Source organism: Corythoichthys intestinalis, chromosome 18 (assembly GCF_030265065.1).
Source record: "Corythoichthys intestinalis isolate RoL2023-P3 chromosome 18, ASM3026506v1, whole genome shotgun sequence".
Lineage (NCBI taxonomy): Eukaryota > Metazoa > Chordata > Actinopteri > Syngnathiformes > Syngnathidae > Corythoichthys > Corythoichthys intestinalis.
This window is the reverse complement of record NC_080412.1, coordinates 13,215,323-13,227,192: the sequence shown is the minus strand read 5'-3', so window position 1 is coordinate 13,227,192 and position 11,870 is coordinate 13,215,323. Positions and strand designations below refer to the sequence as shown.

The 11,870-nt window shown below is 40.6% G+C and overlaps 1 protein-coding gene across 2 annotated transcripts in view; it reads left to right on the top strand.

The window, feature by feature from the left end:
- The first annotated feature begins 10,174 nt into the window (after nucleotides 1–10,174).
- Nucleotides 10,175–11,870, top strand: part of fryb (furry homolog b (Drosophila)) — a 68,097-nt gene continuing 66,401 nt past the window's right edge. For both annotated transcript variants that reach the window (XM_057820677.1, XM_057820675.1), the window contains exon 1: nucleotides 10,175–11,661. In XM_057820677.1, the coding sequence (XP_057676660.1) occupies nucleotides 11,379–11,661 (283 nt within the window). In that variant the 5' untranslated portion in view covers nucleotides 10,175–11,378. The remainder of the gene's footprint in view (nucleotides 11,662–11,870) is intronic.

The window sequence follows — 11,870 nt, the reverse complement described above, 5'->3', positions numbered from 1 at the left end:
TGTCTAATAGTAAGTGGTAATTGGTTCCACAGCCTGGGTGGCATCACCGCAAATGCACAGTCACCCCTAAGCTTTAGCCTTGATCTTGGGACTACTAGAAGCAGGTGGTCAGCTGATCTGAGGGTTCTGGTTGGACTGTAAGGCTGAAGCAGTTCTGAGAGATATGGCGGCGCAAAATTATTCAAACATTTAAAAACAAATAATAATATCTTAAAATGTATTCGATAATGTACTGGGAGCCAGTGAAGAGATGCTAAAATCGGGGTGATATGTTCGTGCCTGTGGGTTCTAGTTAGGAGTCGAGCAGCAGAGTTTTGTACAAGTTGCAGACGGGCCAGTGCAGCCTGACCGACGCCTGCATACAAAGAATTACCATAATCCAGCCGAGTTATGACAAAAGCGTGGATCAATTTCTCCAAATCAGGGCGTGAAACAATAGATTTCACCTTATCTGGTGAAGCTGATAAAAACAGTCCCGTACAACGCAAGAAATCTGCTTCTCAAATTTAAAATCTGAATCAAATTGGATCCCTAGGTTTTTGACATAGTTCTTTAGAAACGGAGACAATAAACCAAGGTCACCATATGGCCAAAATATGTTAGAAAACACACATGCTTCCATAGGGTGTCCTAATTTTTTCACATGACTGTACATGCCATGACAACAAAACCTCTAAGAACTCTGTGTCTCTTCTTTCAGCCACTGAAACCAGCTTTAACAAAATATAGGACAAATCCAGAATGAGCTGACCGACAAAAAAATGATCTCAAAATCGCCATGCTATCAAAATGACAGGAAATCTGTTATTCGGGTTAGAAGCTGTCATTTCAGGGTCAAGATCGTCCTCCTTAGGCTCCTTCAAAGACAAACTCCCCATCATTGCAGGAATACAACGCCGCGATTTAATTTGTTTGCACAGCTGGTTTACAATGAATCCCACAAACATGTTCATTCTTTGGCCTTTAGATTCGCGTGCCTTTATTTCATCGTTTCACCGACTCGCTCAGCAGCATCCTCCATAGCAGGTGTCCTGCCCTTGGGCCGAGGTGCGCCCCTAGCGACACGTTGACGAGCAGCTGACAGCAGCAAATGGGAGACGTCCTCAGCGCCAGTTTCCCTAACGGGAGCTGCTGATTGGTTGCTAGGGGCGTGGCTTGGGCCATCTCGCGGTTGTGTGCTGGTCGGGTGCTGCTGTGCTGTCAGCCGGAGAGAGGAGGCGAGACGCACGGACGGATGAAAACAAGCCACATAAACCGCAATAAAACAGGCTGAATGCGTAGCAGAATGGCCCAGTGAGCCTGCACGTCGACGAAGAGAAGGTACGTTTTGGTTTTTATATTCTGTCTAGGCTGCTTGGCTGAGCCTGTTTGCATGGCGCTCTCCACAAAGGCAGAGGCGGGCGATGTTTTGATGGGAGATGTGACGACCACCGGGGCTAGCTCGGTGGCTAGCGTCTTAGCTAGTAAGGAGGAGGGATTAAAAAAATACATCACTTTATGACAACAAAGCCACCTACACGGCGAATAATGCCAGGCTGCTGCGAGAGGAAGGAATATGCCAATCGTGCAAGTGATGATGGTGAGGGTTACAATAAGGCAACTAGCATTGCTAATTGCTAATGTGATCAAAGATTACTATAAATTGATTTTAAATAGGCCAAGCTTTTGACTGGAGATAATGGTGACGTAATGTTGATCAGTGGTAAATAAATAATGATGTGAGACTGGACTTCATTGTTTTGCGTGGCAATTATAGTACAGTTATTGTTTTGGGGAGGGGTGTTCAATAACATCATAATTTAATTGACGGCAGTCGACCCATTCGCATTGATGAAAACATAATACCATTGAAATGGTGTGTTTCCAGAATTTCATACTGACAGCAATCAAACACAATTTCGAGACAATGGCATCTCAAAATTTTGTTTAATTGCTAGTTCAATAATTAATGAAACACAATCAACTGTGGCGCTGAGAGACATCAATCTGTGGTAGAAGTGCATTCGTCATCATACATGTGTACTATACGTACTAGGGGGTGTGACAAAATATCGAAGTGGTTATATATCGCGATACTTTCTGTCCCAAAAGGTTATCGATATGCCCCTGTCAAGAATTGAGATATCGTTTTAAAAAGGTGTCAATAAAAAAACAAAACAAAAAAAACCTGCCATTGACGGTGCTCGACGCCCAATCCATTTAGACTGGGAACGTTCGTTCACAGTCATTCGGTCCGATTTTCAGGGCATTTACAGGTCACTTGCTTTTCATTTTACGGCATTTACAGGTCATTTCCTATTGAGTTTGAGTCACTGCCTATTCATTTGGGTGATTCCCAGGTCACTTCCTGTTCTGTAGCGCAAAATAAACAGCAAATTACCCATAAAATACACCAAAATCAACAGTAACTTTAAAATCAACAGGTAAATGACCTTAAATGGCCCCAAATTACTCATTGCCTGGCATTGGCTGCCACTGACGGCCATAGACGCTCAATCCGTTTAAAGTGGGAGGGATGGCAGGTTCGTTCATTCGCTGCCGCTACCACGGTATCAAAAATAAATAAATGAGGATCTATGTACAGCAAAAGAACAATTGGCTAACTTACATGCCAAAAGTCCGGTAGCTTAAATGCTATAAAATGCTAACTTTTTTTTCCCAAATGCTCTTAACAAATGGTTCATACTCATATTCCCACAAAAAATGGCTAAATATACATATAAACTAAATTACCAATGCATTAAAAAACATTAGCCCAAAGAAAAACTTAGCTTACGTTGGTCTTAACAGGGAGCTGTTGGATTCAGCCATGTGAAATGAGGCAGACCAGAGGGCAATATATCCACCCTAATCAATAAACTATAAACACTTTCAAAATAAAACATTACAACACCACTGTAATTCAACGAATACTCGAGGCAACAAAATTTAATTTGAATATTTTTTCTAATCGAATGCTCGAGTTAATCGATTAATCGTTGCAGCACTAATCGCTATATCGTCAGATTATCATTATCGTGAGCTATGTATCACAAATCGTATCGTATGGTGGGTACCAAGAGGTTCCCACTCCTCATACGTACTGTAAGTGGTAAATTATCTCATTGGCTGCCATTGACAGCGATAGACGTCCAATCCATTTGAACGGGGAGGCTTCATTCGCCGCCAACCTCCCAGTTCAAATGGATGGGACATCTACGAGTGATAAACTCATTCAAATTCAAAGCAGAAGGATGAAAAGAAGCACATGATTGAACCTCTATAATTGCCAATGGCAGTGAAAGTGTAAAACGTAAAACATATATAGTCGTTCTTTCTACTTCAGAAACACTGCGCAATCAAGAGCATCATAGCTGGTTTTAAAAATAGTCCCTAAGTTTGTTCCACTACAGGCTAGGTCTTTTAAAATCTTTGAAATTTTATCACAGGACATGACAAGAGTTTGAAGGGAAATAGCCAAAATGACTATTTAGTGGGTGCCTGAACCCATTTAGCAGACTTCCTGTGTGTTTCCATGCTCGAAATTGTTTTTGTGCGTCGACACACGTCCACCCAATTTCAAGTGAATTGCCTTCGGGAGCTGGTATGAAGAATAATCTTTCCTCATCAGACAGATATCATCAATCAAGTTTTATAAAGGGACCACTACATTTGACACCATCAAATGTGTACTTTAAACCAAAAGGGCAGACTTCCTGTACCTTTTCAAGCACTTTTCTTTAGTCAACTGTCGCCGATTTAAAAACTCGCTGTCGGTCGGGCCAGCGAGTTAAATTTTGCTATTCACACCATCTCTTCGTCCCTATAAATAATGAGAATTGACTAGTAATCTATTTTTGTCCCCCACCACCATCACCCCCACCTCCCCCATGCGACATCTCACCAGCTGTTTGCCACAACCCGTCAGCATTGATGACCCACTTAACTCCATTGTTCTGTCCTTCTGACAGTTTGGATCATCCTTTCAATTTAAACGCAATTGAATGAGCGCCAATCAAAAAGGTGCTGCGGTTATAAATATAGTAATGCTCAGGTTTGATTGACACTCATAAAACTACGGGGGGTTTCGTTTGTGGTGGCATTTCAGTTCTATTGACAGCGATAAATCCATTTGAACTGGGAGTGCTGGTGGCATATAAATGAATACTCATTTGCTGTCAGCCCTCCCAGTTCAAATGGATTGGACACCTACTAGTGATTAGTGATAAATTTACAGCAGAGGGATGAAAAGAGCCGCATGATTAAACATTAATCACTGTCAATGGCAGCAAATGAGTTGAAATTTACTTATTGCGGAAAACACAGACAAGGCTGAAAAAGCAGTTTCTCTCTCTTGCACCCCTCTTTAAAATAAACTGCTGTACTTTAAGCCAAAAGAACTGTTGTGTGTGATAGAACAATATGTCTATATGCTGCCATAACAGATTTATAGCGCATTAAGTCCCCGAAGTAATTTTAATTTGTCCGTTTTACCCTGGAAACCTCTGTATACAGACGTCGCGCAACTGCTTTTGTTTCAACCTAGCCATAAAAAGAAGGTAATTAATTGTATTTGTTATTGTTATTATTATTATTGTCATTTTTTTAGCTTAGAATCATTAATTGATGTCTAATATTGAGTTGTTGTTTTTTTTTTAAAACAACTTTATAAAATTATTCACGCGCATATTTTAAACTTTTAAACAAATTACGTCACAATTAAAAAATTAGCGTCTGTAAAAAAGTCATGGATATCTACCTCATAACTATCGCTTGATTGTATTTTTTTCCTTACTGTCACATTTTCCCCAATATTTTAGATAATAAATAATTGATCCAAACAAAGGAAAAAAAAAAAAAAAGTTTAAAAGGGTAAATATATGAAAATGAAAATCTCGACCACTCCTTGTTGTCTGCGATTTCTGCATCGCGACCCTTGTTATATTACCATGTTTCACCCATAAAATCCCCCCAAAATCCGGCTGTGGCCATTCAAAGCTGTGTCTTGACACTCGGTGATACATGCTGCATGGAGTTTTTGGATCAAAAAATAGGTAAGTACGCGATAATATCTCGTTAAAATCATGGCGTCTTTAATTATGCTCTCGTGTGCTCTCACTTCCAGTTAGGGTTTTGCTGTTTTAAAAAAATATATTTTTTAGAAAATGCTTCTGTTCAAAATTTTTCTTCCCCCATAAAATTGAGATTTTAAGCTTTCCAATGATGTATCACACATGCTATAGGACTACTTTGAAATTTGGCCGTCTCAGAGTGGAACTTCAAGTCACCTGAGTGGTTTCCACCATATCGATTGGATACTGCTATTAAAGTGTACATTTTAGGGACATTTTGACCATTAACAGCAGCCCTATTAAAAAGGTTCAGCCTTTTGGGTTGAAGTTTCCAGTTAGGTGTCATCTTGATTTAGGTAATCAATTTGGGTCTACTGTAGACATGTGCTGATTACTGGCTTCAAGGTATACCGTGGTATGAAAACGTCACGATTTCAAAACCGCAAAAATTTTCCGTCATACCGCACCTCAGGTATTAAGTATTTGTTATGGCCCAAAAATGCAGGGAGAAATCCCTCGCTCCCAGCTGCAAGGCTCAACACTCCCCCACCGGTTGTTGCTCAGTGTCAGTGTGTGAGCTGTGCTACACGATGGCTGGAGGAGGTGAAACTCCTGAACTTTTTCCCCCATGGAAGAAAACGAAATCGCTGGTATGGGACTACTGTGGTTACAAAAAAGTTAAAGGGCGGACACGGCTTAGAGGAAGAGGGCCAACCAACATGTAAAACATGTTTGCGGAGGGTGGCTGCTGAGGAGGCAGTACTTCCAATATGATCTCGCAATTATACTTAATTAAAGATTAGTAAACACTGTCATGAACGTTTCCCACCAGTTACGACAGTTAAGTTCAAGTTTATTGTCCCCTAAGGAGGGGAAACTTATCTTACCAAACTCCAGCGTGTTTAGTGTATCTAGCGGTGTTAAAACATGGGTTTTTATTTCTGTCTGGCAACTGTCTGTGTTGAGAAAGAGAGTGTGTGTATAATATAAACTAGGGCTGTCAAACGATTAAAATTTTTAACCGAGTTAATCACAGCTTAAAAATTAATTAATCGTAATTAATCGCGATTCAAACCATCTCTAAAATATGCCATATGTTTGCAAATTATTGTTGGAATGGAAAGATAAGACACAAGACGGACATAAACATTCAACATACTGTACAAAAGTACCAGTTCTCTTTGCACTGAGCGCTTTTCTTTTTGTGAACATTATTTTTTTGAGAGATAGGAATATTATTTTTGTTGTGCTTTGACTAAATGATACTGTAGCGACTTAACTGTTCCTCCCAAATGCATGATGGGAAGTTGGGCAACCATGACTGTCAGTGGTGGCTGCAAATGGTATACCGTATGTTCTGCGTTGTGTTCAATTAGGCGTGTTAAGAAAAAGATTGTCTCCTGCTCTGCCCAAATGCATGATGGGAAGTTGGGCAACCATGACTGTCAGTAGTGGCTGCAAATGGTATACAATATGTTCTTCGTTGTGTTCATTTATTTCGGCGTGTTAAGAAAAAGATTGTTTCCTGCTCTGCCCAAATGCATGATGGGAAGTTGGGCAACCATGCCTGTTAGTAGTGGCTGCCAAAGCTTAAGCGAGTAAAAGGTGCGGTCCAATGAACGTCCGTGTCCACTCGCATTTCTCTGCCTTTTCGCTCTCATTGTGCTAAAACGGCGTCAATGTACACTGTTTGAGGCAATGCATGAACGGGTCATTCCGTGCATGCATTAATTGCGTCAAATATTTTAACGTGATTAATTTTAAAAAATTAATTACCGCCCGTTAACGCGATAAATTTGACAGCTCTAATGTAAACATGATACGAGTCATACACCCATGCTTTTTGTGGAAATTAATTCAATTATTTTTGTTCTGAATTTTCTGATGGTAATAATATTGACCTATGGCTGTTGGTTTAGGCTCCTGATCAATGGAAAAAAAGTTTTATTTTTATTTTTTTAACCCAAATGTCTCAAAGTAACACATTTTAGAGCTGTAATTGTAATACCGTGAAACCGTGATATTTTGGCTTGAGGTTATCATACTGTCAGAATCTCATACCGGCACATGCCTACTGACTTAATTTCTTCGGGCACTTATGTCAATATACAGCCTTTTAGAAGTGCTCATTTCAGCAATGTTGTGAGTATTTAGTTATGAGTCTTCATATTTCTAGTTACCCTCAGGGCCTTGACAATAACAAACGTGACTAATAGAATGTACTCAAGAGGGCACTATTGCGGTGTACATAATTGAAGTGTACTTGCACAGTACTAGTGCAAATGACCCACCGCATGGCAACTTGAGACTTGACAGTGATTAAATGCAGAAGATGTTTTTTAGATATGCAGAGATTGGAAATGTTACTATTCCAAAGTAGACATAGTAAAAAAAAAAAAAGGAAAAGTCTGTTTTGTCGTAATGTCATATAATCCGAAGATAGGCTGATAAACAGGCTAATACTCGGACACGAGTGGGAAGCGGACAATTATCTGTGTGACTTCAACATGTTGTCGACAAGTCTTAGATCATGTTTGCATACTCAGCACTCATCATAAATTGGGTGTAAAATGTTTGTAGGGTGGTGTCATTTGGTATTATGAGGGAATTGGCATCACAAATATTACTTGTCAAACCAGTGAACTCTTAACCTGCAGACTTAAAGACGTCCCTGAGCTAAAAACAACATCCTCCATTGGACCGGTTTGCTTAGGGATCAATCCTGAACTGTTTGTCCATATATATCTCATTGAGTCATTAAAAAGAGGCCGATGCATTAGGAAAAATGTGTCAAACATAGTTAAACACTTCTCATTAAATTTCAATACAATGAATAAAAAATATTTCCACGTCCAGTTATGTTGCTCTTTTGTTCATCCGCTGCCATCCCCCCAGTTCAAATATTTGGACATCTAAATGTGACAAACTAATTTAAACGCACAGCAGAAGACTGGAAAGAGCCACATTATTGGATGTCTGTCATCGTCAATGGGACAGAGCGAGTTAGGGACACTTGTGTGTACAAGCGTACATATTGAAAAAAAGTTTTCCAGTTGATTTCGGATTCTGTTGCAAAAAGCCTGAAGGACAAAAGAGAAAGGAAAACACATAGTGCCTGTGACCCCTCATGGGAGAGAAATACACAAGCACTCTTTTGTTAAATACTCATCAGAAACCTGTTGAGCAAGACCATCCATGGTCTGCCCTGACTTCATGGCTCAAATTTGTTTTGAGCATCACGGGACCATTACGTCATCCAAATAAAACAACAGTTGCTTTTCTTAGACAACAACTGCTGATAGAGCAACTGTCTTCATGGCGGTGGTCCCAGTGATCTTGTTTTGTATTCGACCAAAACTTAGATTTTCTATTAAGGTGGTATCAGAAAACACCAGATTATCCAGAGTTTAGTTCTTAACCTTACGTTAAGGATGGCAGTTACACCGACTAATTAAGCTAAGCAATTAGTGTGGCGTCGCAAAACAGTCCAAGCCAGTCTGACAAATACGATTGCCTACCTGACTTTAATTGATAACCCACAAATGTCAGTCAGCGAACAGGTAAAATCACCACGTCTGACGCATCAGTCCATTACATCTAGTTCGACGCAATCATAAGTCAATTAACGTACAGTGGTACGAAAAAGTATCTGAACTTTTTAGAATTTCTCACATTTCTTCATAAAATCACTATCAAATGTGATCTGATCTTTGTCAAAATCACACAGATGAAAAATCAGTGTCTGCTTTAACTAAAAACACCCAAACATTTATAGGTTTTCATATTTAATGAGGATATCATGCAAACAATGAGAGAAGGGGGAAAATAAGTAATTGAACCCTCTGCCTAAGGAGACTTAAAGAGCAATTGAAACCATTTTTTACCAAACAATCTAAGTCAGGTGTCAGTCAAATGAGCTGTCTGAAGACCTGCGATTAAGGATTGTTGATTTATATAAAACTGGGAAAGGATACAAAACCATCTCTAAAAGTCTGGATGTTCATCAATCGACAGAGAAGTTGTCGACAAATGGAGAGAGTTTGGCACTTTTGCTTCTCTCCCAAGGAGTGGCCGTCCACCAAAGATGACACCAAGAGTTTAGCGCAGAATACTCAGAGAGGTAAAAAAACAACCCTAAGGTGTCTGTTAAAGACTTACAGAAATCACTGGCACAGTCTAATATCTCTGTGCACACATCAACTATATGTAAAACTATGGCCAAGAATGGTGTTCATGGAGGAAGCCACTTCTGTCTAAAAAAACATTGTTGCCCTTTTAATGTTCGAAAAAAGGCACTTGGACACTCCACAGTTTAGGCAAAATATTTTGTGGACTGATGAAACCAAAGTTTAACTGCTTGGGAGTAACACACAACACATGTGTGGAGGAAAAATGGAAAAGCTTACCAACATCAACACCTCATCCCCACTGTGAAGCATGGTGGAGGGAACATCATGATTTAGGGCTGTTTTCTGCCTCAGGACCTGGGCAACTTGCATTGATTAATACAAGAATGAATTCAAAAGTTTATCAGGATGTTTTTAAGGAAAACCTAAGGCCTTCTGTCAGACTGTTGAAGCTAAAAAGAAGATGGTTGCTGCAATGAGACAATGGTCCATAACACAGAAGTAAATTACAGTAACTTCAGAATGGTTTCAGAAGAACAAAATACACGTTTTGGAGTGGCCAGTCAAAGTCCAGACTTGAACCCCTTTGAGATGCTGTGGCATGACCTAAAGACAGTGATTCATGATAGACATCCCAGGAATCTGACTGAACTACAGCAGTTTTGTAGAGAAGAATGGGCCAAGATTACCCCTGATCGATGTGCCAGACTGATCTGCAGCTACAGGAAGCGTCTTGTTGAGGTTTTTGCTGCCAAAGGGTGGGGGGACCACAAAATATTAAAATGTGATGGTTCACTTACTTATTCCCTCCCCCTTCTATCATTGTTTACATACTATCCTCATTAAAATATGAAAACCTATAAATGTTTGGGTGGTTTTAGTTAAAGCAGACACTATTTTTTCATCCGTGTGATTTTGACAAAGATCAGATGACATTTGATGGTGATTTTATGCAGAAGTACGAGAAATTCCAAAAGGTTCACATACTTTTTCATACCACTGTTAAAATAGCTTGGACGTCTATTTTTAGTCAATAGCACAGAATGAATTTAGACACAACCTTCCTTAGAATAATTTCTCTTGAATGATTTCCATCCAGTTCAGCTGAGACGTGAAGAGACTTGTTTTTACAAGTCCTCTTGGGTGTGACACTCAATGGGGGTGATGTCATGACAATGGTGGCATCAACAGTGAAAGGGACCCCCTGAGGGTAAGTTTTTTGTAAAGAAACGGAACCAGATACTTTTTATATTACTTGCCAGGTGGCACAAAAGAGGCTCTTTGCAAACTCTTGATGTCCCTTTGCTTGTTTGTGCTAAATCGGGACGTGCTGAAGGAATGAGTACCATTTCTTTTTTTAGGACTGAGAGTCATTTATTCCTGATTTTGTGAGAACTAGGAAGTGGTAGTACGGTTTAACAGTCAGTCTTGTGCATCACTTGGGCGTCGAAGGCTTTTCCTGTTTGTGTTTGGCTCCGTCCTGCCCACTTGTTGAGGGGTGTGTCAGCTCCCAGTAACTCAACACCATTAACACGTTGAGGTTACAGTAACTGGCTAAACAGCCTCGACCAGTGAGCAGCAGGAACTCAAACGGTTACTCACACCCACATGCCGCATGCGTTGGCCGTCTGGATCAAGCCAGCACACGCATGAACTATCTACCACGCTATCTATCAGCCTACTACACTCCTGCGGAATGAGAGAAGGCGAAGACAGAGCAAGCAGGTGTTAGAAGTTTTAGGTAGAATCTGAGAGTGTTGGAAAATCCCCTGAAAGAGGGGGAAAAAGAAAGAAGGGAGAAGAAGGAAGGGGCAAGGAGATCCACCCAAATGTCTTGAAGCACCCAATCACACCACGGTCTCCAGATTGGATCCCTCCCTCGTTCACCACCTGAGAGTCGAGGAAGTGCAATTGTGCCTCAGAGCGTCTGAGGCTTTGAAGCAAGAACAAAGACGAGGTCTGATGCGTCTGCTTAACTTTGAGGGAAAAGATCCTCGGAAAACAAAGTACGCTTGAGATGTCAACTTCGTGGAAGGAAAAATCTGGACTGACTTGAGTAGGAAGACAAAGAAGTGAAGATTTCGTGTATTGACTCTGGAATTTTGATTTTCATCATTCATTCAAGACATTATGAGTCTTATTACGCTGAAGGGTGACTCTGAGGTTTCAGCAGGCTACTGAGAAAGAGATTCGCGTGACAATGATGTCCCTGGAGGACTTCGGTAGCGTCGCCAGCCTCGTTGCTGAAAGCGGAATATCGGACTACGGTGACAACCTCTCACTGAGAAGCCAAAACCAAAGCCTGGATCAGGACCAGGACCAGGACCAGGACCTGGATGATCAGAACCTATGCCAGGATGGGATTGTCATGGAGCGCATCGCTTCATTGCCACTGCCTTTGCACATGTATGATCCCATCGACTTCAATGGGAGATTTTCAAAATTCCAGTCCCGGTCCAAAAGGCGAACACGTCTCATCGTAGGTAGGTGATAACATGCTACTTCCCTTCCAAGTTTTAATATTGAAATGGATTCAGGCAAGCATAACATGGAAATTATTGACAAACACAGTAAACCTCATTTAAATGGGATGGCGCACATGCAAATGCGCCCATGAGGCGAAGGTTATTGAATGTTACACAAGGAATAATCAATGTTGGAGTGGTTGTTGGATTTGAAATTTGGTTCTCTT